Genomic DNA, 23,030 nt, shown 5'->3' on the forward strand with positions numbered 1-23,030 from the left:
CAAGCCTAAGATCACCATGCGCAATGCCAAGCGTCGGCTGGAGTGGTATAAAGCTTGCCACCATTGGACTCTGGAGCAGTGGAAGCACATTCTCTGGAGTGATGAATCACGTTTCACCATCTGGCAGTCTGACGGACTAAACTGGGTTTGGTGGATGCCAGGAGAACGCTACCTGCCCCAATGTATAGTGCCAACTGTAAAGTTTGGTGGAGGAGGAATAATGGTCTGGGACTGTTTTTCAATGTTCGGGCAAGGCCCCTTAGTTCCAGTGAAGGGAAATCTTAACGCTACAGCATACAATGACATTCTAGAATATTCTGTGCTTCCAACTTTGTCGCAACAGTTTGGGGAAGGTCCTTTCCTGTTTCAACATGACAATTCCCCCGTGCACAGGGTGAGGTCCATACAGAAATGGTTTTTCGAGATCTGTGTGGAAGAACTTGACTGGCCTGCACAGAGCCCTCACCTCAACCCTGTCGAACCCCTTTGGGATGAATTGGAATGGCGAGTGCGAGCCAGGCCTAATCGACCAACATCAGTTAAGTTAATCGACCTCATTAAGTCCCGGCAGCAATGTTCCAGCATCTAGTGTAAACTTTCTCAGAAAAGGGGAGGCTGTTATAGCAGCAAAGACGGAACCAACTCCATATTAATGTCAATTCTTTTTGAATAAGATGTTCTATCTTTGGTCTATCAAATGCTACTGCATTCGCTTTGAGGATATTTTATTTGCCATCATTTACAGATTTTACAAAACCGTTAATTCTAATCACAAAATGGAAGCCAGTTACAAATGTTGACTTTTAGGGAATGAAAAAAACAACAACTGAGATCTTGTCAACGTTTTTGCTTTGCATCAAATTTCAGGCAAAAAAAAAAAAGGAGAGAAAATGAAAACCAGATGTTGGGAAGGAAGGAAGGAGGGAAGGAAGGAAGGAATGAGGGAGAGCGAAATGGTGGAGGAGGGGAGAGAGAGAGATTGCGAAGAAGGGGGGCTGAGAGAATTTCATGTAGACAGAATAACGCACACAGAAGCAGAGGAATAGAGGGGAAGAGGAGAGAAGGGGAGAGAAGGGGGGAGAGGGGGGGTTACATTCAACGCATTGAAGGAATTGCAGTTCGACTGCGTTGTAGAAGGTTTCACACAAAGAATGGATAAATAACAAGCTGGGGGATCGGAAATACAAACGCACATGAAATTGACGACAAAATGAATGCATCAAAAACAAACGAAAGGTTTGAATCTACATTGTTTTTTAAAAACTTTGGAAGGAGGAGTTTGAAAAAGTTTGAAGACGGGGTCTGAATGTAGAAAGTTAAGTAGACTGAAGAAGCTGAGATCGCATATTTTGGATGACCGTTTCCAGAGGATAGAAACAGAAGGAAAGATGTGAGCAGAGACGAGCGTACACTTTTATAAAAGACCTAATGTGTACAATATTTAACCCATTTTTTTTGTTTTGCGCATGGCCTTTCAAATACGTTTATTTTCTCAAATAATACTGGGTCGGACGGAGGAAAAGTGTTTAGTCCAGAATGCGCATGGTCTTTTATCGAGGTGTTAGCTGTATGTAACGTGCGGTTAGTTTTTTTTTTTGGGGGGGGGGGGGGGGGGGGGGGGTAGCCTAAAATATTTGGATACAGTCGCAAAGAAGATAGTTTGTAGCCTTCCCATTTCCCCAAGAGTTAGCCAATCTGTGTTGGAACAATGTGGCCAATTTCTGTTTGTTTATTGTAACTTTATTGCAACAATTGCTATATGTATCCGTGTGGATTGCAACCTCGTCTAGCCTAGGTTGCAGTACAGTTGGTTGCATTTATTTTCATTATATTGTACAGTAAATGTTTAAAAAAAAATTGGGGGGGAGAAATTGGTTGGTTAAATAATTAGTAAATAAAATCAATATCTATTTGATGGCTTTTTCCGTCGTTGATAGAGAGTTTGATCGGGATTCCAATCGTACAGTGCAGCTCACGGAGGAGGACTGCAGTTTGCTGGATAAAAGACTAGAGCCCATTTCAACCAGGAGTCTGATACCGGACAACGACTCGAACCAACGAACCACTCGTGGGAAAGGCCTGCTTTTTGGGGGGGATTTAACTCCACAAGCCTGGAATCTAATCGTATTCATTTTTGTGAGATAACCCGCATCCTATCCTTTAGGCTATGCCTGTGTAAACCGTGATCAGGCAGGTATGCAGTTGAACCGACCGAAGAGCGCTTTAGTGACGAGCTTCAACCCGCCGATGGCCCCGGAGACCGCAGCCAGTACCGGTTCCTTCTCCAGACAGTTCAAAACAATGCGCTTCTCCTACCACATCAGCCGCAGCATGGCAAGGCCACAACCGCCGCTGCGCAGGATACGTGAGTAATCTATTTGCTTTTGTTGTAGCCCACACAGTGACGATTTTAAACATGTCAATCTTGGTGGAGGAGCAAACTCCCCAAATTTGTTTTAGGAAAATGCCAGCAAAGCCACTACACAACACTAAACAATACATTAATTGCACTATAAAGGTGACAAAAGGTGCCCACACACACTGTTAGAGCCTACATGAAGTTGTCCCAACATCATGACTTTCTTTTCAGCACCATGGAGTGAATCCTTACCTCTGCTACACCTGGTTATCAGCGGAGCCTTGTCTGGCAGCTAAACAGTTCATTCAGGCTCATTTACTGCCTTAAAAAAACAGCTGATATGGCTGACTTGTTTAAACAAATGTGACAATTGAGATGTACAAACTATGGCATAAGGGGACGACGAGCGGATAAGAGGCAATCCGTAATTTGGATGAAGATATTAATGAGCCAGATAGGCAACATAACTATTTTTTCAGCACTTTTGAAATGTAGAGCGGCAGAATACAGAACACGGGCTGTTCTTACGGTATGCTCCCTGTACACCAAGTCAGAACCGTAGGATAATAAAAAGTGGGCATTTAAGCAGACAATGAAAGCTCTTACAATATTCAATGATTACATTTCTCAAAAACAGGTTAATGTGCACCACCAAGTCAGAACAGTAGGCAAAATTAAGACGTGAAAATAGACCATATTATTAGGGTGATGCACATGGGCTACTAACAGCTGACTACACAACATACACGTAGTATTACTTTCTTAGCTACAGTATACACATCTCCCTGGCAGATTACATCATTTATGCAGCAGCATACAATACGTTTTTTGGACTCACCTTGTTGTGCTGTGCACACTTGAACAGGAAGGTGGCACGGCGGTCCTACGTGGGCAAATTTTGTCATCAAACAAAGAGAAAGAGGCCGGATTTACAATTCCGAGTTGGATGACTGTTCAAAACGTATTTTCCCAGTCGGAGTTTGTTTATTCCCGACTTCCCAGTTGCAATGCTTCCAGTTAGCCACTGACACTGATTCCTTCCACACCACTCATTGTTGAATTTGCGATTTCCAACTTGTTGTGTAATGTTTATGTCCAATGGCCGATTATCACCGATACGTCTATAATTTCTCTTCATATGACAAGGATTAAAAAGGATTTGCCAGTAGATTGTTGACTTGATTCATGATGATGACGGCTAGCTAAGATTTTGAAAGTAAGCTAAGTCCTGAGGGGGAAAGGGATCAAATTATTATGGTGAGGCACATGGGCTACTAACAGCTGACTACACAACACACACGTAGTATTACTTTCTTAGCTACAGTATACATATCTCCCTGGCATGTTACATCATTTATGCAGCAGCAAACAATACGTTTTTGGACTCACCTTGTTGTGCTGTTTTCACAGGAAGGTGGCACGACGGTCCTTCTTGTGGGCAAATTTTGTCATCAAACTTTGTCATCAAAGTCAGGCATTCTCTGGATTTATGGTGCTTTCAAGACAACTGGGAAATCAGAAGGAAAAACAAGGCCCAATCATGATGGTCAGTGATCTTGAGGTCAGAGCTTTAGAAAGAGGCACGAGTTCCCGACTTGGAATTCCGAGTAGGATGACCATTCAAATCGTATTTTCCCATTCAGAGCTCCCCCCCCCCCCCCCCCCCCCCCCGAGTTCCCAGTTGTTCGGGAACTCACTGAAGTCTGAGATTATCCGGTTCTGAGTTTCCAGTTGTTTTGAACGCGGAATAAGTCATGCTGGATTGACAGCATGGACAATGTATTCAACCTTTTCTGCGCCATGGTGTTACGTGTGAATGTTTATCCTTTTAAGCTTGGAAAAGAGACCCTTAAACCCAGACTTGGACCACACGTCCACTCCACTGAATATCAGGCTAATGATTGCTTTGCAATGCTTGCAGTTAGCCACTGATTCCTTCAAAACCACTCATTGTTGAATTTGCGATTTCCAACTTGTTGTGTAATGCTTATGTTCAATGGCCAATATGTTTTTTTTGTGCGTGACGAGGGAAACAGGTGTGCGTAATGATGGTGGCAGGAGTGCGTAGTGCTGGGCAGCCTGGTGTCCTTGAGAGCCAGGGAGGTGGAGCGGGAGCAGGCGTGACAGCTTGTCTAGTTTGCTAGCTAAGATTTTGAAAGTAGGATGTTGACATGATCAGTCCAATCAAATTTATGGTAGATATGACATGATTTGATGTCATTATTTCTGTGGCCAATGACCTTGAGTGTTCTTGGATGGGCACTTCTAATGTAACTCTATGGCAGCACCCAAGGGGCTTGAATTCTCTAGCTCTACCCTTAGACTTGGTGGTGACATAGTGTCTCCATGAGTGACAGAACACTAAGCCGATCACGGCGCAACTAGAGAACATTACCAACCCCTACGCTCCGTATTTTCCGCTGACTGCCCCACCACCACAGAAAGCACTGAGCTGGGCTGAAACACCTGCATTTTGGAGCTGCCTTACTCAAGAAAACAAAAAAGAGGCCATGTTTGTATGTGGCTTTATTAACTCAATGATTATTATTATTATGTTTTTTACATTGTTTGCAAACTGATATGTGACACGTATTAATTCCAGGCTAAACAGGTGGGGCTCTGCCATACCTGCCCTGAATGACGGGTCACCACTGGCCTACAGATAGTAGGCATGTAGTTTTAGGCTGTGCCAAGCACTTTCTTATAAAGATGAGCTTTTCCTGTGAGGTTGGAAAAAGCTCATTTTTTTACCTTTAAAATGTACAGTAAACATTTAATCTGGGCCTTTAAAATGTACAGTAAATATTTAATCTGGACCTTTAAAATGTACAGTAAACATTTATTCTGGGCCTTTAAAATGTACAGTAAACATTTAATCTGGGTCTTTAAAATGTACAGTAAACATTTAGAAACATTTATACTGAGTGGCAGGTAGCCTAGCGGGTAGAGCGTTGGCACAGTAACCGAAAGGTTGCTGGATCGAATCCCCGAGCTGACAAGGTAAAAAGTTTGTCAAAAAATCTGTTGTTCTGCCCCTGAGATAGGCAGTTAACCCACTGTTTCCCGGGCGCCGTCGATTAAGGCAGTATCTTCTAGTAGGGTTACGTTACAGCACCTCTCTGATTCAGAGGGGTTGGGTTAAATGAGGAAGACACACCTCTCTGATTCAGAGGGGTTGGGTTAAATGAGGAAGACACACCTCTCTGATTCAGAGGGGTTGGGTTAAATGCGGAAGACACACCTCTCTGATTCAGAGGGGTTGGGTTAAATGAGGAAGACACACCTCTCTGATTCAGAGGGGTTGGGTTAAATGAGGAAGACACACCTCTCTGATTCAGAGGGGTTGGGTTAAATGCGGAAGACACACCTCTCTGATTCAGAGGGGTTGGGTTAAATGTGAGTTGAATGCATTCAGTTGTACAATTGACTAGGTATCCCCCCCTTTTCCTTTAAGATGTACAGTGGGCACATGAGGATTTCTGATACCTACCTCTGATTTCTGATACCTACCTCTGATTTCTGATACCTACCTCTGATTTCTGATACCTACCTCTGATTTCTGATACCTACCTCTGATTTCTGATACCTAGCTCTGATACCTACCTCTGATTTCTGATACCTACCTCTGATTTCTGATACCTAGCTCTGATACCTACCTCTGATTTCTGATACCTACCTCTGATACCTACCTCTGATTTCTGATAACTACCTCTGATACCTACCTCTGATTTCTGATACCTACCTCTGATACCTACCTCTGATTTCTGATACCTACCTCTGATTTCTGATACCTACCTCTGATTTCTGATACCTACCTATGATTTTTGATACCTAGCTCTGATACATAGCTCTGATACCTACCTCTGATACCTACCTCTGATACCTACCTCTGATTTCTGATACCTAGCTCTGATTTCTGATACCTAGCTCTGATTTCTGATACCTAGCTCTGATTTCTGATACCTAGCTCTGATACATACCTCTGATTTCTTGGCTCTGATACATACTTCTGATTTCTTGGCTCTGATACCTACCTCTGATTTCTGATACCTACCTCTGATTTCTTGGCTCCAATACCTACCTCTGATTTCTTGGCCCAGATACCTACCTCTGATTTCTTGGCTCCGATACCTACCTCTGATTTCTTGGCTCTGATACCTAACTCTGATTTCTTGGCTCCGATACCTACCTCTGATTTATGATACCTACCTCTGATTTCTTGGCCCAGATACCTACCTCTGATTTCTTGGCTCCGATACCTACCTCTGATTTCTTGGCTCTGATACCTACCTCTGATTTCTTGTCTCCGATACCTACCTATGATTTCTGATACCTACCTCTGATTTCTTGGCTCCGATACCTACCTCTGATTTCTTGGCCCAGATACCTACCTCTGATTTCTTGGTTCCGATACCTACCTCTGATTTCTTGGCTCTGATACCTACCTCTGATTTCTTGGCTCCGATACCTACCTCTGATTTATGATACCTACCTATTGATTTCTTGGCTCTGATACCTACCTCTGATTTCTTGGCTCTGATACCTACCTCTGATTTCTTGGCTCCGATACCTACCTCTGATTTCTTGGCTCTGATACCTACCTCTGATTTCTTGGCTCTGATACCTACCTCTGATTTCTTGGCTCCGATACCTACCTCTGATTTCTTGGCTCTGATACCTACCTCTGATTTCTTGGCTCCGATACCTACCTCTGATTTCTTGGCTCTGATACCTACCTCTGATTTCTTGTCTCCGATACCTACCTATGATTTCTGATACCTACCTCTGATTTCTTGGCTCTGATACCTACCTCTGATTTCTTGGCTCCGATACCTACCTCTGATTTCTTGGCTCCGATACCTACCTCTGATTTCTTGGCCCAGATTCTGCCACTGTGTAGAATCACAGTCCCAGCAGTTTAAAGGGTCAAACCTCTGAGAGCTGTGAAATAATCATATTCAGAGCTGCTTTGAATTAATTATCCCTCTGACATTATCATTGAGTTGAAAACATTATCCTTAGCTGAGGTTCACTTTGACTTTAACATCTAATAGTAAAATTAGATTTAGACAAGGGATGCAGTTGGTTGGATGTAAAAAGTGGATAAGTAATATTGTATAATACAGCGTTAGGTTGTGCTCTGCAGCATGCACCCATTTTCTGCCCTGGTGTTTCCGTGGTCTGACATCATCACCTGGTGTTTCCGTGGTCTGACATCATCACCTGGTGTTTCCGTGGTCTGACATCATCACCTGGTGTTTCCGTGGTCTGACATCATCGCCTGGTGTTTCCGTGGTCTGACATCATCACCTGGTGTTTCCGTGGTCTGACATCATCACCTGGTGTTTCCGTGGTCTGACATCATCGCCTGGTGTTTCCGTGGTCTGACATCATCGCCTGGTGTTTCCGTGGTCTGACATCATCACCTGGTGTTTCCGTGGTCTGACATCATCGCCTGGTGTTTCCGTGGTCTGACATCATCGCCTGGTGTTTCCGTGGTCTGACATCATCACCTGGTGTTTCCGTGGTCTGACATCATCGCCTGGTGTTTCCGTGGTCTGACATCATCACCTGGTGTTTCCGTGGTCTGACATCATCACCTGGTGTTTCCGTGGTCTGACATCATCACCTGGTGTTTCCGTGGTCTGACATCATCACCTGGTGTTTCCGTGGTCTGACATCATCACCTGGTGTTTCCGTGGTCTGACATCATCACCTGGTGTTTCCGTGGTCTGACATCATCACCTGGTGTTTCCGTGGTCTGACATCATCGCCTGGTGTTTCCGTGGTCTGACATCATCGCCTGGTGTTTCCGTGGTCTGACATCATCGCCTGGTGTTTCCGTGGTCTGACATCATCGCCTGGTGTTTCCGTGGTCTGACATCATCACCTGGTGTTTCCGTGGTCTGACATCATCACCTGGTGTTTCCGTGGTCTGACATCATCGCCTGGTGTTTCCGTGGTCTGACATCATCACCTGGTGTTTCCGTGGTCTGACATCATCGCCTGGTGTTTCCGTGGTCTGACATCATCGCCTGGTGTTTCCGTGGTCTGACATCATCGCCTGGTGTTTCCGTGGTCTGACATCATCGCCTGGTGTTTCCGTGGTCTGACATCATCGCCTGGTGTTTCCGTGGTCTGACATCATCGCCTGGTGTTTCCGTGGTCTGACATCATCACCTGGTGTTTCCGTGGTCTGACATCATCGCCTGGTGTTTCCGTGGTCTGACATCATCGCCTGGTGTTTCCGTGGTCTGACATCATCGCCTGGTGTTTCCGTGGTCTGACATCATCGCCTGGTGTTTCCGTGGTCTGACATCCTCACCTGGTGTTTCCGTGGTCTGACATCATCACCTGGTGTTTCCGTGGTCTGACATCATCACCTGGTGTTTCCGTGGTCTGACATCATCACCTGGTGTTTCCGTGGTCTGACATCATCACCTGGTGTTTCCGTGGTCTGACATCATCACCTGGTGTTTCCGTGGTCTGACATCATCACCTGGTGTTTCCGTGGTCTGACATCATCACCTGGTGTTTCCGTGGTCTGACATCATCACCTGGTGTTTCCGTGGTCTGACATCATCACCTGGTGTTTCCGTGGTCTGACATCATCACCTGGTGTTTCCGTGGTCTGACATCATCACCTGGTGTTTCCGTGGTCTGACATCATCACCTGGTGTTTCCGTGGTCTGACATCATCACCTGGTGTTTCCGTGGTCTGACATCATCACCTGGTGTTTCCGTGGTCTGACATCATCACCTGGTGTTTCCGTGGTCTGACATCATCACCTGGTGTTTCCGTGGTCTGACATCATCGCCTGGTGTTTCCGTGGTCTGACATCATCACCTGATGTTTTCGTGGTCTGTGGTCTGACAGTCAGTCACGGGTATACAGGGAGTACAGGAGGGGACTGAGGACGCACCTTTGTGGGGTCCCGTGTTGAGAATCAGTGTTGAGGAGGTAATGTTGCCTACCTTCACCACCTGGAGGCGGCCCGTCAGGAAGTTCCAGGACACAGTTGCACAGGGATGAGTTCAGACCCAGGGCCGTGAGATTTGTAATGAGATAATAGGACACTATGGTATTGAATGCTGAGCTGTAGTCGTTGAACATTATCCTCACGTATGCATTCCTTTTGTCCCGGTGGGTGAGGGCAGGTGTAATAGTTTAACTTTATGGCGTCCCCTCGCCCCGACCCGGGCGCGAACCAGGGACCCTCTGCACACATCAACAACAGTCACCCACGAAGCATCGTTACCCATCGCTCCACAAAGGCCGCGGCTTTTGCAGAGCAAGGGGAACCACTACTTCAAGGTCTCAAAGCGAGTGACGTAACCGACTGAAACGCTATTAGCGCGCACCACCGCTAACTAGCTAGCCATTTCACATCCGTTACACCAGGCTGCAGTGCAATGGTGATTGCCTTGCCCGTGAATCGGTCAGGGCGGTAGGGGAATTGGAGTTCGGTCGGGTGTGTCGGGGAGGGAGGAGGTGATACGGTTTTGGACTAGCATCTCAAAGTACTTCATGATGACGTGAGGGCTATGGGTCGGTAGTCATTCAGTTCAGTTACTTGGTAGGGGGATGATAGTGGACATCTTGAAGCAGGTGGGAATAATGGCCTGAGCTAGGGAAATATTTAAAAATGTCAGAGAACACAACAGCCAGCTGGTCTGCATATGCTCTTAGGGCACGGCTAGGGATTCCATCTGGGCCGGGCAGCATTGCGAGGGTTAACACGTTTGAATGACTTCAGTGGAGACTGTGAGTGAGCCCACGTTGTCATTGCGGGGGGGCTCTCCTCGGCAGCGCACAGTCATTGGGGGGGGGGCTCTCCTCGGCAGCGCACAGTCATTGGGGGGGGGCTCTCCTCGGCAGCGCACAGTCATTGGGGGGGGGGGGGGGCTCTCCTCGGCAGCGCACAGTCATTGGGGGGGGGGGGGGGCTCTCCTCGGCAGCACACAGTCATTGGGGGGGGGCTCTCCTCGGCAGCACACAGTCATTGGGGGGGGGGGGGGCTCTCCTCGGCAGCGCACAGTCATTGGGGGGGGGGGGGGCTCTCCTCGGCAGCGCACAGTCATTGGGGGGGGGGGGGGCTCTCCTTTGCAGCGCACAGTCATTGGGGGGGGGGGGGGGCTCTCCTCGGCAGCACACAGTCATTGGGGGGGGGGGGCTCTCCTCGGCAGCACATAGTCATTGGGGGGGGGGGGGGGCTCTCCTCGGCAGCACACAGTCATTGGGGGGGGGGGGCTCTCCTCGGCAGCACACAGTCATTGGGGGGGGGGGGCTCTCCTCGGCAGCACATAGTCATTGGGGGGGGGGGGGGGGCTCTCCTCGTCTCCTCGGCAACGCACGGTCATTGGGGGGGGGGGCTCTCCTCGGCAGCACACAGTCATTGGGGGGGGGCTCTCCTCGGCAGCACATAGTCATTGGGGGGGGGGGGGGCTCTCCTCGGCAGCGCACAGTCATTGGGGGGGGGCTCTCCTCGGCAGCACACAGTCATTGGGGGGGGGCTCTCCTCGGCAGCACACAGTCATTGGGGGGGGGCTCTCCTCGGCAGCACATAGTCATTGGGGGGGGGGGGGGGCTCTCCTCGGCAGCACATAGTCATTGGGGGGGGGGGGGGGCTCTCCTCGGCAGCACACAGTCATTGGGGGGGGGCTCTCCTCGGCAGCACACAGTCATTGTGCTCGAATCTTGAGGAAAAGGTGTTTAGCTCCTCCGGTAGGGTGGCGTTGGCGTTGGCGACCGTGTTTCCTGGCCTTCTTTTTGTAATCCGTGATCTTGCGTAAGTCATATTTTTACTGTTTAACCAAACTATTGTCCCAGTCACCTTGCCCTGTTTATAAGTAACATGTCAATTCAAGGGGCTGTATTGGCATGGGAAACATATGTTAACATTGCCAAAAGCAAGTGAAGTAGTTATAATATACAAAAGTGAAATAAACAATAAAAATGAACAGTAAACATTACACTCACAGAAGTTCCAGCATCTCTTTCAGTTTATCGACCAGGCTGCTGTCACGGTTTTTGATTTGGGAACGTTTTTCAAAGACGCTATCGGTATCACGTCATCTATGTATTTTTTGGGATGAATCCGGTGACTGAGTCGGGCGTATTCATTGATGTTATCTCCAGAGGCGACCAGGGAACCTATTCCATACCTATCGAAACAGTCTTGGAGCACGAGCCGACGCTGTACAGACCTGACCACCAGAACTTTTTCTCTACAGTTTCTTGTTTGTTGGCGAGGAGAAGCCAGACGGAGTCCACACTTGCCCGTTAGAACAAACTTCAAATACCAACAAGGACGAATACCCCAAATATCTCACAGCGACCTGTGACCCCCCCCCCCCCCCCCCCCCCCCCAGTAAACATGTCATAACAGGTGTGTCCATAACATGTTCCCTCCACCTGGTTTGAGATGCTGCCCACTGATGGATGCTGGTGTGTGTGTGTGTGTTTGTGTTTGTGTGTGTGTGTGTGTGTGTGTGTGTGTGTGTGTGTGTGTGTGTGTGTGTGTGTGTGTGTGTGTGTGTGTGTGTGTGTGTGGGGGGGGGGGGGGGGTGTGTGTGTGTGTGGGTGTGTGTGTGTGTGTGTGTGTGTGTGTGTGTGTGTGTGTATCTCCACTGGACTGGCTCAGATCCTGAGACGACTTAAACTGCATGACAATGGATTTCCCATCCCCTGTTATCCCCTGCTCTGCTGAGTAACGCAATGCTGGGAAGAACCGACAGAGTCACATCCTCTTTCACAACACATCAGAGTAGAACTTCCTGTTGGGGGATTATTGGATATGTGGGTCCCGCTTCAAAGGAACAATAACTTCTAAAGGCTTAATGACCAGGCATATCCTCTACACAGTGGGGTCTATTCCAGCACATCAGAGGGAAACATCTTCCAGGAGTTATTGTCTGAAGTAAGATATGAAGTTTCAAACATCCGATGTCTAGTTTGTGTCCACACTGGACTCCCCACTGGCTTCCCCACTGGCCTCCACACTGGCCTCCCCACTGGCCTCCACACTGGCCTCCCCACTGGCCTCCACACTGGCTTCCCCACTGGCCTCCCCACTGGACTCCACACTGGCCTCCCCACTGGCCTCCCCACTGGCCTCCCCACTGGCCTCCCCACTGGCCTCCACACTGGCCTCCCCACTGGCATCCCCAATGGCCTCCCCACTGTCCTCCCCACTGGCTTCCCCACTGGCCTCCCCACTGGCCTCCCCACTGGCCTCCACACTGGCCTCCACACTGGCTTCCCCACTGGCCTCCCCACTGGCCTCCCCACTGGCCTCCACACTGGCCTCCCCACTGGCTTCCCCACTGGCCTCCACACTGGCCTCCCCACTGGCCTCCACACTGGCCTCCACACTGGCTTCCCCACTGGCCTCCCCACTGGCCTCCCCACTGGCTTCCCCACTGGCCTCCACACTGGCTTCCCCACTGGCTTCCCCACTGGCCTCTCCACTGACCTCCCCACTGGCCTCCCCACTGGCTTCCCCACTGTCCTCCATACTGGCTTCCCCACTGACCTCCCCACTGGCCTCTCCACTGACCTCCCCATTGGCCTCTCCACTGACCTCCCCATTGGCCTCCCCACTGGCACAATGGAAGACTTTAACTGTTATGGTGCAGATATGGGGTGGTAGGGTAGCCTAGTGGTTAGAGCATTGGACTAGTAATTGCAAGTTCGAATCCCCGAGCTGACAAGTTACAAATCTGTCATTCTGCCCCTGAACAGGCAGTTAACTAGGCCATCATTGAAAATAAGAATTTGTTTCTTAACTGACTTGCCTAGTTAAATAAAGGTAAAATAAATAAATATAATGCCTTTAACTGTGCCGATTCAGACATCCCTTTAAGAGGTTTATAAACGCCCCCATTTTCACATAAAAGCCATCTGGTATAGACATTAGATTACATACCATAATGCTGCTCTGCTGTGGTGATCTGAGGGCCACGCCACGCTAGGTTAGGGCCACGCTAGGTTAGGGCCACGCTAGGTTAGGGCCACGCTAGGTTAGGGCCACGCCACCCTAGGTTAGGGCCACGCTAGGTTAGGGCCACGCCACGCTAGGTTAGGGCCACGCCACGCTAGGTTAGGGCCACGCCACGCTAGGTTAGGGCCACGCCACGCTAGGTTAGGGCCACGCTAGGTTAGGGCCACGCTAGGTTAGGGCCACGCCACGCTAGGTTAGGGCCACGCCACGCTAGGTTAGGGCCACGCCACGCTAGGTTAGGGCCACGCCACGCTAGGTTAGGGCCACGCCACGCTAGATTAGGGCCACGCTAGGTTAGGGCCACGCTAGGTTAGGGCCACGCTAGGTTAGGGCCACGCCACGCTAGGTTAGGGCCACGCTAGGTTAGGGCCACGCCACGCTAGGTTAGGGCCACGCCACGCTAGGTTAGGGCCACGCCACGCTAGGTTAGGGCCACGCCACGCTAGGTTAAGGCCACGCCACGCTAGGTTAGCTAGGACCTATCAGATCAGATAGGCTACACTTCGTGTGTTCATTACAGAAAGTTCAGGCTTGGCCGTGGATGATGCTCTGAAGTCCTTCTGCACTCTTAGAAAAAAAAAAAGTTTCTGAGGTTAAGTATTTATTAGGATCCCCAAGGCAGTGGCTACTCTTCCTGGGGTCCAAACAATACAACAAATAAATACCTCATATACATAACACTACATAATTCAATGCATAATACAATACAAAATCTATCAAACTGTCTGTGTCTCTTCACAGTCCCCGTCGTGCAGTAAGGTGTTCTTTTATGTGGTTTTATTGCTAGCTTGAGTTACCTGGGTTACCAGAGAGTTCCATGTAGTCATGTTACCTGGGTTACCAGAGAGTTCCATGTAGTCATGTTACCTGGGTTACCAGAGAGTTCAATGTAGTCATGTTACCTGGGTTACCAGAGAGTTCCATGTAGTCATGTTACCTGGGTTACCAGAGAGTTCCATGTAGTCATGTTACCTGGGTTACCAGAGAGTTCCATGTAGTCATGTTACCTGGGTTACCAGAGAGTTCCATGTAGTCATGGCTCTATTTAATACTGTGTGTTTCCCAGCCTCTGTTCTGGACCTTGGGACTGTGAAGAGACCTCTGGTTGAATGTGTTGTGTTGTACAGACGAACTGTGTGCCAACTGCTTGAACAGACAGTTCGGTACCTTCAACACATCAACACCTCGCACAAAGTCCAATAGTGAGCTAGGCGCTCCTCAAGTTTAAACCAGGAGAGCATGACATGCATACCACTGACAGTGCAATACGTACTGCTCTGTTCTGGACCAATTGCAATTTTCCTATGTCCTTCTTTGCCGCATGTGACCACACAGCTGGGCGAGTAGTCCAGGTGCGACCTAACTAGGGCTTGTCTGGTCCTGTTTGGTCCTGTCTGGTACCGTCTGGACCTGTCTGGTCCTGTCTGGTCCTGGCTGGTCCTGTCTGGTCCTGTTTGAACCTGTCTGGGCCTGTTTGGTCCTGTCTGGTCCTGTCTGGTCCTGTCTGGTCCTGTCTGGTCTTGTCTGGGCCTGTCTGGTCCTGTCTGGTCCTGTCTGGTCCTGTCTGGACCGGTCTGGTCCTGTCTGGTCCTGTCTGGTCCTGTCTGGGCCTGTTTGGTCCTGTCTGGTCCTGTCTGGTCCTGTCTGGTCCTGTCTGGTCTTGTCTGGTCTTGTCTGGGCCTGTTTGGTCCTGTCTGGTCCTGTCTGGTCCTGTCTGGTCCTGTTTGGTCCTGTCTGGTCCTGTCTGGTCCTGTCTGGTCCTGTCTGGTCTTGTCTGGTCTTGTCTGGGCCTGTTTGGTCCTGTCTGGTCCTGTCTGGGCCTGTTTGGTCCTGTCTGACCCTGTTTGGTCCTGTCTGGTCCTGGCTGGTCCTGTCTGGGCCTGTCTAGTTCTGTCTGGACCTGTCTGGTCCTGGCTGGTCCTGGCAGAGCAAGGCCTTATCACGGACAGACTTCCCATTGAGTCTATACATTTTGACCATCTTACTATCTAGGGTTACAACCAGCAGTTTAGTCTCCTGAACGTTGCTCAATAGCCACATTATTTAGTAATAGATCTAGATTAAGTTTAGGGTTAAGTGAGTGATTTGTTCCCAAAACCTATGCTTTTAGTTTTTTGAGATATTTAAGCACCAGCCTTTTGGTAGTTACCCATTTCTAAAACTGACTGGACCTCTACGTTAAACGATTCAGTTATTTATTTTACCGTCGTAGCCGATGTGTCTACGGTTGAGTCGTCAGCGTACACAGACACACAGGCTTTATTCAAGGTCAGTGGAAGGTCATTAGTAAACACAGAAAACATAAAACAATAATGGCCCTAGCCGGCTGCCCTGCGGTACACCACACTCGACCAAATCACCGGTAACATGTGTGTCTACGATGTGTCTACGGTTGAGTCGTCAACGTACACAGACACACAGGCTTTATTCAAGGTCAGTGGAAGGGCATTAGTAAAATACAGAAAACAGTAATGAACTCAACTGATTTTGCATTAGAGAAGCTTCTAGTTGAAGACAATCCCTCTGTGTTGTATTAGATAGATAACTTTCAACCCATGATAAAGCAGAGGATGGAAATTCATAACACCTAAGTCTTTTCAGCAGTATATTATGATCAATGACCGGTCTAACAGCTCCCACAATCTCCTTACTATCAATTTATTTTAGCCAGTCATCAGTCATTTGTGTCAGTGCCGAGCATGTTGAATAGCCATTCCCTATAAGCATACTGAAAGTCTGTAAAAATAACATTGTATTTGTCAAACACGATTCTTAAAGAAAGTCGGCTGTCCCCATAGGAGAACCCTTTTTAGTTCCAGGTAAAAACCCTTTTGGGTTCCAGGTAAAAACCCTTTTGGGTTCCAGGTAAAAACCCTTTTTAGTTCCAGGTAAAAACCCTTTTAGTTCCAGGTAAAAACCCTTTTTAGTTCCAGGTAAAAACCCTTTTTAGTTCCAGGTAAAAACCCTTTTTAGTTCCAGGTAAAAACCCTATTTAGTTCCAGGTAAAAACCCTTTTTAGTTCCAGGTAAAAACCCTTTTTAGTTCCAGGTAAAAACCCTTTTTAGTTCCAGGTAAAACCCCTTTTTAGTTCCAGGTAAAAACCCATTTTAGTTCCAGGTAAAAACCCTTTTTAGTTCCAGGTAAAAACCCTTTTTAGTTCCAGGTAAAAACCCTTTTTAGTTTCAGGTAAAAACCCTTTTTAGTTCCAGGTAAAAACCCTTTTTAGTTCCAGGTAAAAACCCTTTTGGGTTCCAGGCTGTGACCAGGAGCCCCATGGGGCTGCGCACAATTGGCCCAGCGTCGCCCGGATTTGGGTTTGGCCGGGGGGGGGGATTTGATTGGCTCATCATGCTCTAGCGACTCCTTGTGGTGAGCCGGGCATCTGCAAGCTGACCTCATCTACCTCGGTCGTCAGTTGGACGGTGTTCTCCACCGAAACATTGGTGCGGCTGGCTTCCGGGGTTAAGCGAGCAGTGTGTTAAGAAGCAGCGCGGCTTGGTGGGTCATGCTTCGGGGGACACATGACCTTTTGCCTCTCCCGAGTCCGTTGGGAGAGTTGCAGCGATGAGACAAGATTGTAACTACCAATTGGATATCACAAAAAAAGGGGAGTTCTTCAAAGGGTTCTCCTATGGAACAGGCAGACAACCCTTTTAGGTTGTATAAGGCACCATTAATCCTAAAATTGTACGCATCTGGAAATATGTCAGATACTATAGGGTGTGCTTAGCCCATAATACAGCACAGAATGAGAGAACACATCATCTATCAGGGAGGAGTGATGACGCCCCCCGTCACACCACACATCATCTATCAGGGAGGAGTGATGACGCCCCCGTCACACCACACATCATCTATCAGGGAGGAGTGATGATGGCCCCCCGTCACACCACACATCATCTATCAGGGAGGAGTGATGACGCCCCTGTCACACCACACATCATCTATCAGGGAGGAGTGATGACGCCCCCCCCGTCACACCACACATCATCTATCAGGGAGGAGTGATGAAAGCTATTTTGTTTGTTTTTTGTTTGTAACTTATTTTTGTAACTTATATTGTACATAATGTTGCTGCTACCGTCTCTTATGACCAAAAATAACTTCTGGACATCAGAACAGCGATTATTCACCACGAAGTGGAAGAATAATTTTCCTTTAATGACTATGATGAGAAAGATATACTGCTCTCAGACCCAGATCCCCGTCCTTTGAGTGAAGAAAAGATGGAGGAAAAGAGGACGCAGATCGGGTATCCTTCTGAGAATCCGTAGGCGAGCGAGTAAACTCCCACTGCCTTCCGTTCTACTTGCTAACGTCCAATCATTGGAAAATAAAATTGATGACCTACGATTATGATTATCCTACCAACGGGACATTAAGAACTGTAATATCTTATGTTTCACCGAGTCGTGGCTGAACGACGACACGGATAATAAAGAGCTGACTGGGTTTTCCCTGCACCGGCAGAACAGAGAAGCTACGTCTGGTAAGACGAGGGGTGGGGGTGTGTGTCTTTTTGTCAATAACAGCTGGTGTGCGATGTCTAATATCAAATAAGTCTTGAGGTATTGCTCACCTGAGGTAGAGTACCTTATGATAAGCTGTAGACCACACTATCTACCAAGAGAGTTCTCATCTATATTATTCATAGCCGTCTATTTACCACCACAGACCAATGAAGGCACTAAGACCTCAGTCAACTAGCTGTATAAGGCCATAAGCAAACAAGAAAATGCTAATCCAGAAGCGGCGCTCCTAGTGGCCGGGGATTTTCATGCAGGCAAACTTATATCCGTTTTACCTAATTTCTACCAGCATGTCACATGTGCAATCAGAGGGGAAAAAAACTCTAGACCACGTTTACTACACACACAGATGCATACAAAGCTCTCCCCTGCTCTCCATTTGGCAAATCTGACCATAATTATATCATCCTAATTCCTGTTTACAAGCTTAAAACTAAAATAGTAAATATCAGTTACTCGCTCAATACGGAAGTGGTCAGATGACGCGGATGCTACGCTACAGGCTGGAATATGTTCCGGGATTCATCCAATGGCATTGGAGTATAACACCTCAGTCATCGACTTCATTAATAAGTGCATCGACAACGTCGTCCCCACAGTGACCGTACGTACATATCCCAACCAGAAGCCATGGATTACAGGCAACATCCACATCGAGGTAAAGGCTAGAGCTGCCACTTTCAAGGAGCGGGACACTAATCCGGACGCCTATAGGAAATCCCGCTATGCCCTCAGACGAACCATCAAAAAAGCAAAGCGTCAATATCGGATTAAGATTGAATCCTACTACACCGGCTCTGACGCTCGTCGGATGTGGCAGGGCTTGAAAACTATTACGGACTACAAAGGGAGCCCCAGATGCTAGCTGCCCAGTGAGGCGAGCCTACCAGACGAGCTAAATGCCTTTAATGCTCGCTTCGAGGCAAGCAACACTGAAGCATGCATGAGAGCACCAGCTGTTCTGGATGACTGTGTGATAACGCTTTCGGTAGCCGATGTGAGCAAGACTTTTAAACAGGTCAACATTCACAAAGCTGCGGGGCCAGATGGATTACCAGGACGTGTACTCAAAGCATGTGCGGACCAACTGGCAAGTGTCTTCACTGACATTTTCAACCTTTCCCTGACTGAGTCTGTAATACCAACAAGTTTCAAGCAGACCACCATAGTCCCTGTGCCCAAGGAAGCAAAGGTAACCCACCTAAATGATTACCGCCCTGTAGCACTCACGTCAGTAGCCATGAAGTGCTTTGAAAGGCTGGTCATTGAGGAGGAGGAGGAGGAGATTCTCTACATGCCTCACATCAACAACATCATCCCCTGGACCCTCTCCAATTTGCATACTGCCCCACAGATCCACAGATGACGCAATCTCAATCGCACTCTACACTGACTTTTTCCACCTGGACAAAAGGAACACCTATGTGAGAATGCTGTTCATTGACTACAGCTCAGCATTCAACGCCATAGTGCCCTCAAAGCTCATCACTAAGCCAAGGACCCTGGGACTAAACACCTCCCTCTGCAACTTGTTCCTAGACTAAGGGTAGGGTAGGCAACAACACATCTGATCCTCAACACTGGGGCCCCTCAGGGGTGTGTACTTAGTCCCCTGTATTCTCTGTTCACCCATGACTTCGTGGCCAAACACGACTCCAACACCATCATTAAGTTTGCCGACGATACAACAGTTTTAGGCCTGATCACCAACAACGATGAGCCAGCCTATAGGGAGGAGGTCAGATACCTGGCAGTGTGATGACAGGACAACAACCTCTCCCTCAATGTGAGCAAGACTAAGGAGCTTATCGTGGACTACAGGAAAAGGCGGGCCGAACAGGCCCCCATTAACATCAACGGGGCTGTAGTGGAGCAGGTCGAGCACCAAGTCTAGGACCAAAAGGCTCCTTAATAACACCTTCTACCCCCAAGCCATAAGACTGCTTAACAATTAATCAAATGGCCACCAGACTATTTACATTGACCTCTCCTCCTCCATTTGTTTTGTACACTGCTGCTACTCGCTGTTTATTATCTATGCATAGTCATTTCACCCCTACCTACATGTACAAATTACCTCTAAACCTGTACCCCCACACACTGACCTGGTACCGGTACCCCCTGTATATAGCCTCCACATTGACTCTGTACTGGTACACCCTGTATATAGCCTCCACACTGACTCTGTACCGGTACCCCCTGTATATAGCCTCCACATTGACTCTGTACCGGTACCCCCTGTATATAGCCTTCACATTGACTCTGTACCGGTACCCCCTGTATATAGCCTCCACATTGACTCTGTACCGGTACCCCCTGTAAATAGCCTCCACATTGACTCTGTACCGGTACCCCCTGTATATAGCCTCCACATTGACTCTGTACCGGTACCCCCTGTATATAGCCTCCACATTGACTCAGTACCGGTACACCCTGTATATAGACTCCACATTGACTCTGTACCGGTACCCCCTGTATATAGCCTCCACATTGACTCTGTACCGGTACCCCCTGTATATAGCCTCCATACTGACTCGGTACCGGTACACCCTGTATATAGCCTCCACATTGACTCTGTACCGGTACCCCCTGTATATAGCCTCCACATTGACTCAGTACCGGTACACCCTGTATATAGCCTCCACATTGACTCTGTACCGGTACCCCCTGTATATAACCTCCACATTGACTCTGTACCGGTACCCCCTGTATATAGCCTCCACATTGACTCAGTACCGGTACACCCTGTATATAGCCTTCACATTGACTCTGTACCGGTACCCCCTGTATATAGCCTCCACATTGACTCAGTACCGGTACACCCTGTATATAGCCTCCACATTGACTCTGTACCGGTACCCCCTGTATATAGCCTCCACATTGACTCAGTACCGGTACACCCTGTATATAGCCTTCACATTGACTCTGTACCGGTACTCCCTGTATATAGCCTCCACATTGACTCTGTACCGGTACCCCCTGTATATAGCCTCCACATTGACTCTGTACCGGTACTCCCTGTATATAGCCTTCACATTGACTCTGTACCGGTACCCCCTGTATATAGCCTTCACATTGACTCTGTACCGGTACCCCCTGTATATAGCCTCCACATTGACTCTGTACCGGTACCCCCTGTATATAGCCTTCACATTGACTCTGTACCGGTACCCCCTGTATATAGCCTCCACATTGACTCTGTACCGGTACCCCCTGTATATAGCCTTCACATTGACTCTGTACCGGTACCCCCTGTATATAGCCTTCACATTGACTCTGTACCGGTACCCCCTGTATATAGCCTCCACATTGACTCTGTACCGGTACCCCCTGTATATAGCCTCCACATTGACTCTGTACCGGTACCCCCTGTATATAGCCTCCACATTGACTCTGTACCGGTACCCCCTGTATATAGCCTCCACATTGACTCTGTACCGGTACCCCCTGTATATAGCCTCCACATTCCACATAACCTCGTTATTGTTATGTTATTGTGTTACTTTTTATAATTTTTTACTTTAGTTTATTTGGCAAATCTTTTCTTAACTCTTCTTGAACTGCACTGTTGGTTAAGGGCTTGTAAAGTAAAGCATTTCGCGGTAAGGTCTACACTTGTTGTATATTCAGCACATGTGACAAATAATGTTTGATTTGATTTGATGCGACAAATACAGGAGAAAGAGGACTCTCTCGCTCTCTCTCGCTGTCTCTCTCGCTCTCTCTCGCTGTCTCTCTCTCTCTCTCTCGCTGTCTCTCGCTCTCTCTCGCTGTCTCTCGCTCTCTCTCGCTGTCTCGCTCTCTCTCGCTCTCTCTCGCTGTCTCTCGCTCTCTCTCGCTGTCTCGCTGTCTCTCGCTCTCTCTCGCTGTCTCTCGCTGTCTCTCGCTCTCTCGCTGTCTCGCTGTCTCTCGCTCTCTCTCGCTGTCTCGCTGTCTCTCGCTCTCTCTCGCTGTCTCGCTGTCTCTCGCTCTCTCTCGCTCTCTCTCGCTGTCTCTTGCTTTCTCTCGCTCTCTCTCGCTCTCTCTCGCTGTCTCTTGCTTTCTCTCGCTCTCTCTCGCTGTCTCTCGCTGTCTCTCGGTCTCTCTCACTCTCTCTCGCTGTCTCGCTGTCTCTCGCTCTCTCTCGCTCTCTCTCGCTGTCTCGCTGTCTCTCGCTCTCTCTCGCTGTCTCGCTGTCTCTCGCTCTCTCTCGCTGTCTCTTGCTGTCTCGCTCTCTCTCTCGCTGTCTCTCGCTGTCTCTTGCTCTCTCTCACTCTCTCTCGCTGTCTCGCCGTCTCTCGCTCTCTCTCGCTCTCTCTCGCTGTCTCGCTGTCTCTCGCTCTCTCTCGCTGTCTCTCGCTCTCTCTCGCTGTCTCGCTGTCTCTCGATCTCTCTCGCTGTCTCTCGCTCTCTCGTCCTCTAAGTTCCCTCTGAAAATTCTTCCATGTCCCCTCTGCTTAACTTTATTAGATTGGTCTAAATGCTACGTCTAATCTAATAAAGGGAATGCAGGTTCCTTGCAGTTTTTATCCTCCCTTGCAAGTACACAATTGTTTTGTTTTGTGCATATAAACTGAGTGTGTAGACTGACCAGGTGAATCCAGGTGAAAGCTGTGAGGAGGAGACGGGTTAAAGAAGGATTTTTAAGCATTGAGACATGGATTGTGAATGTGTGCCATGCACCGTTTAGTGTCAAGAATTGTAACACTGCTGGGTTTTTCAGGCTCAACAGTTTCCCGTGTGTATCAAGAATGGTCTACCACCCAAAGGACATCCAGCCGACTTAACACAACTGTGGGAAGCATTGGAGTCAACATGGGCCAGCATCCCCGTGGAACGCTTTCGACACCTTGTAGAGTCCATGCCCCGACAAATTGAGGCTGTTCTGAGGGACGGGGACGGGGGGGCGGGGGGACGGTGGGGGTGCTACTCAATACTAGCAAGGTGTTCCTAATGTTTTACACTCGGTGTATACACTGTCTTAGAATTAAGTTAGGACAATTTACTAATTTTCATGTAGCAGAACTAGAGACAGAATAGCTTTTACAGTGAGCAGAGTGAGCAGAGTGAGCAGAGTGAGCAGTATGTGCAGAGTGAGCAGAGTGAGCAGAGTGAGCAGAGTGAGCAGAGTGAGCAGAGTGAGCAGAGGAGCAGAGTGAG

The 23,030-nt window shown here is 48.4% G+C and overlaps 1 protein-coding gene across 1 annotated transcript in view; it reads left to right on the plus strand.

The window, feature by feature from the left end:
* Window positions 1-1,628: 1,628 nt before the first annotated feature.
* Window positions 1,629-23,030, plus strand: part of fgd1 (FYVE, RhoGEF and PH domain containing 1) — a 131,063-nt gene continuing 109,661 nt past the window's right edge. The window contains exon 1 of the mRNA XM_055891059.1: window positions 1,629-2,365. Within this exon, the coding sequence (XP_055747034.1) occupies window positions 2,197-2,365 (169 nt within the window). The 5' untranslated portion in view covers window positions 1,629-2,196. The remainder of the gene's footprint in view (window positions 2,366-23,030) is intronic.

This window comes from Salvelinus fontinalis, chromosome 31 (genome assembly GCF_029448725.1).
Source record: "Salvelinus fontinalis isolate EN_2023a chromosome 31, ASM2944872v1, whole genome shotgun sequence".
NCBI classification, from domain to species: domain Eukaryota; kingdom Metazoa; phylum Chordata; class Actinopteri; order Salmoniformes; family Salmonidae; genus Salvelinus; species Salvelinus fontinalis.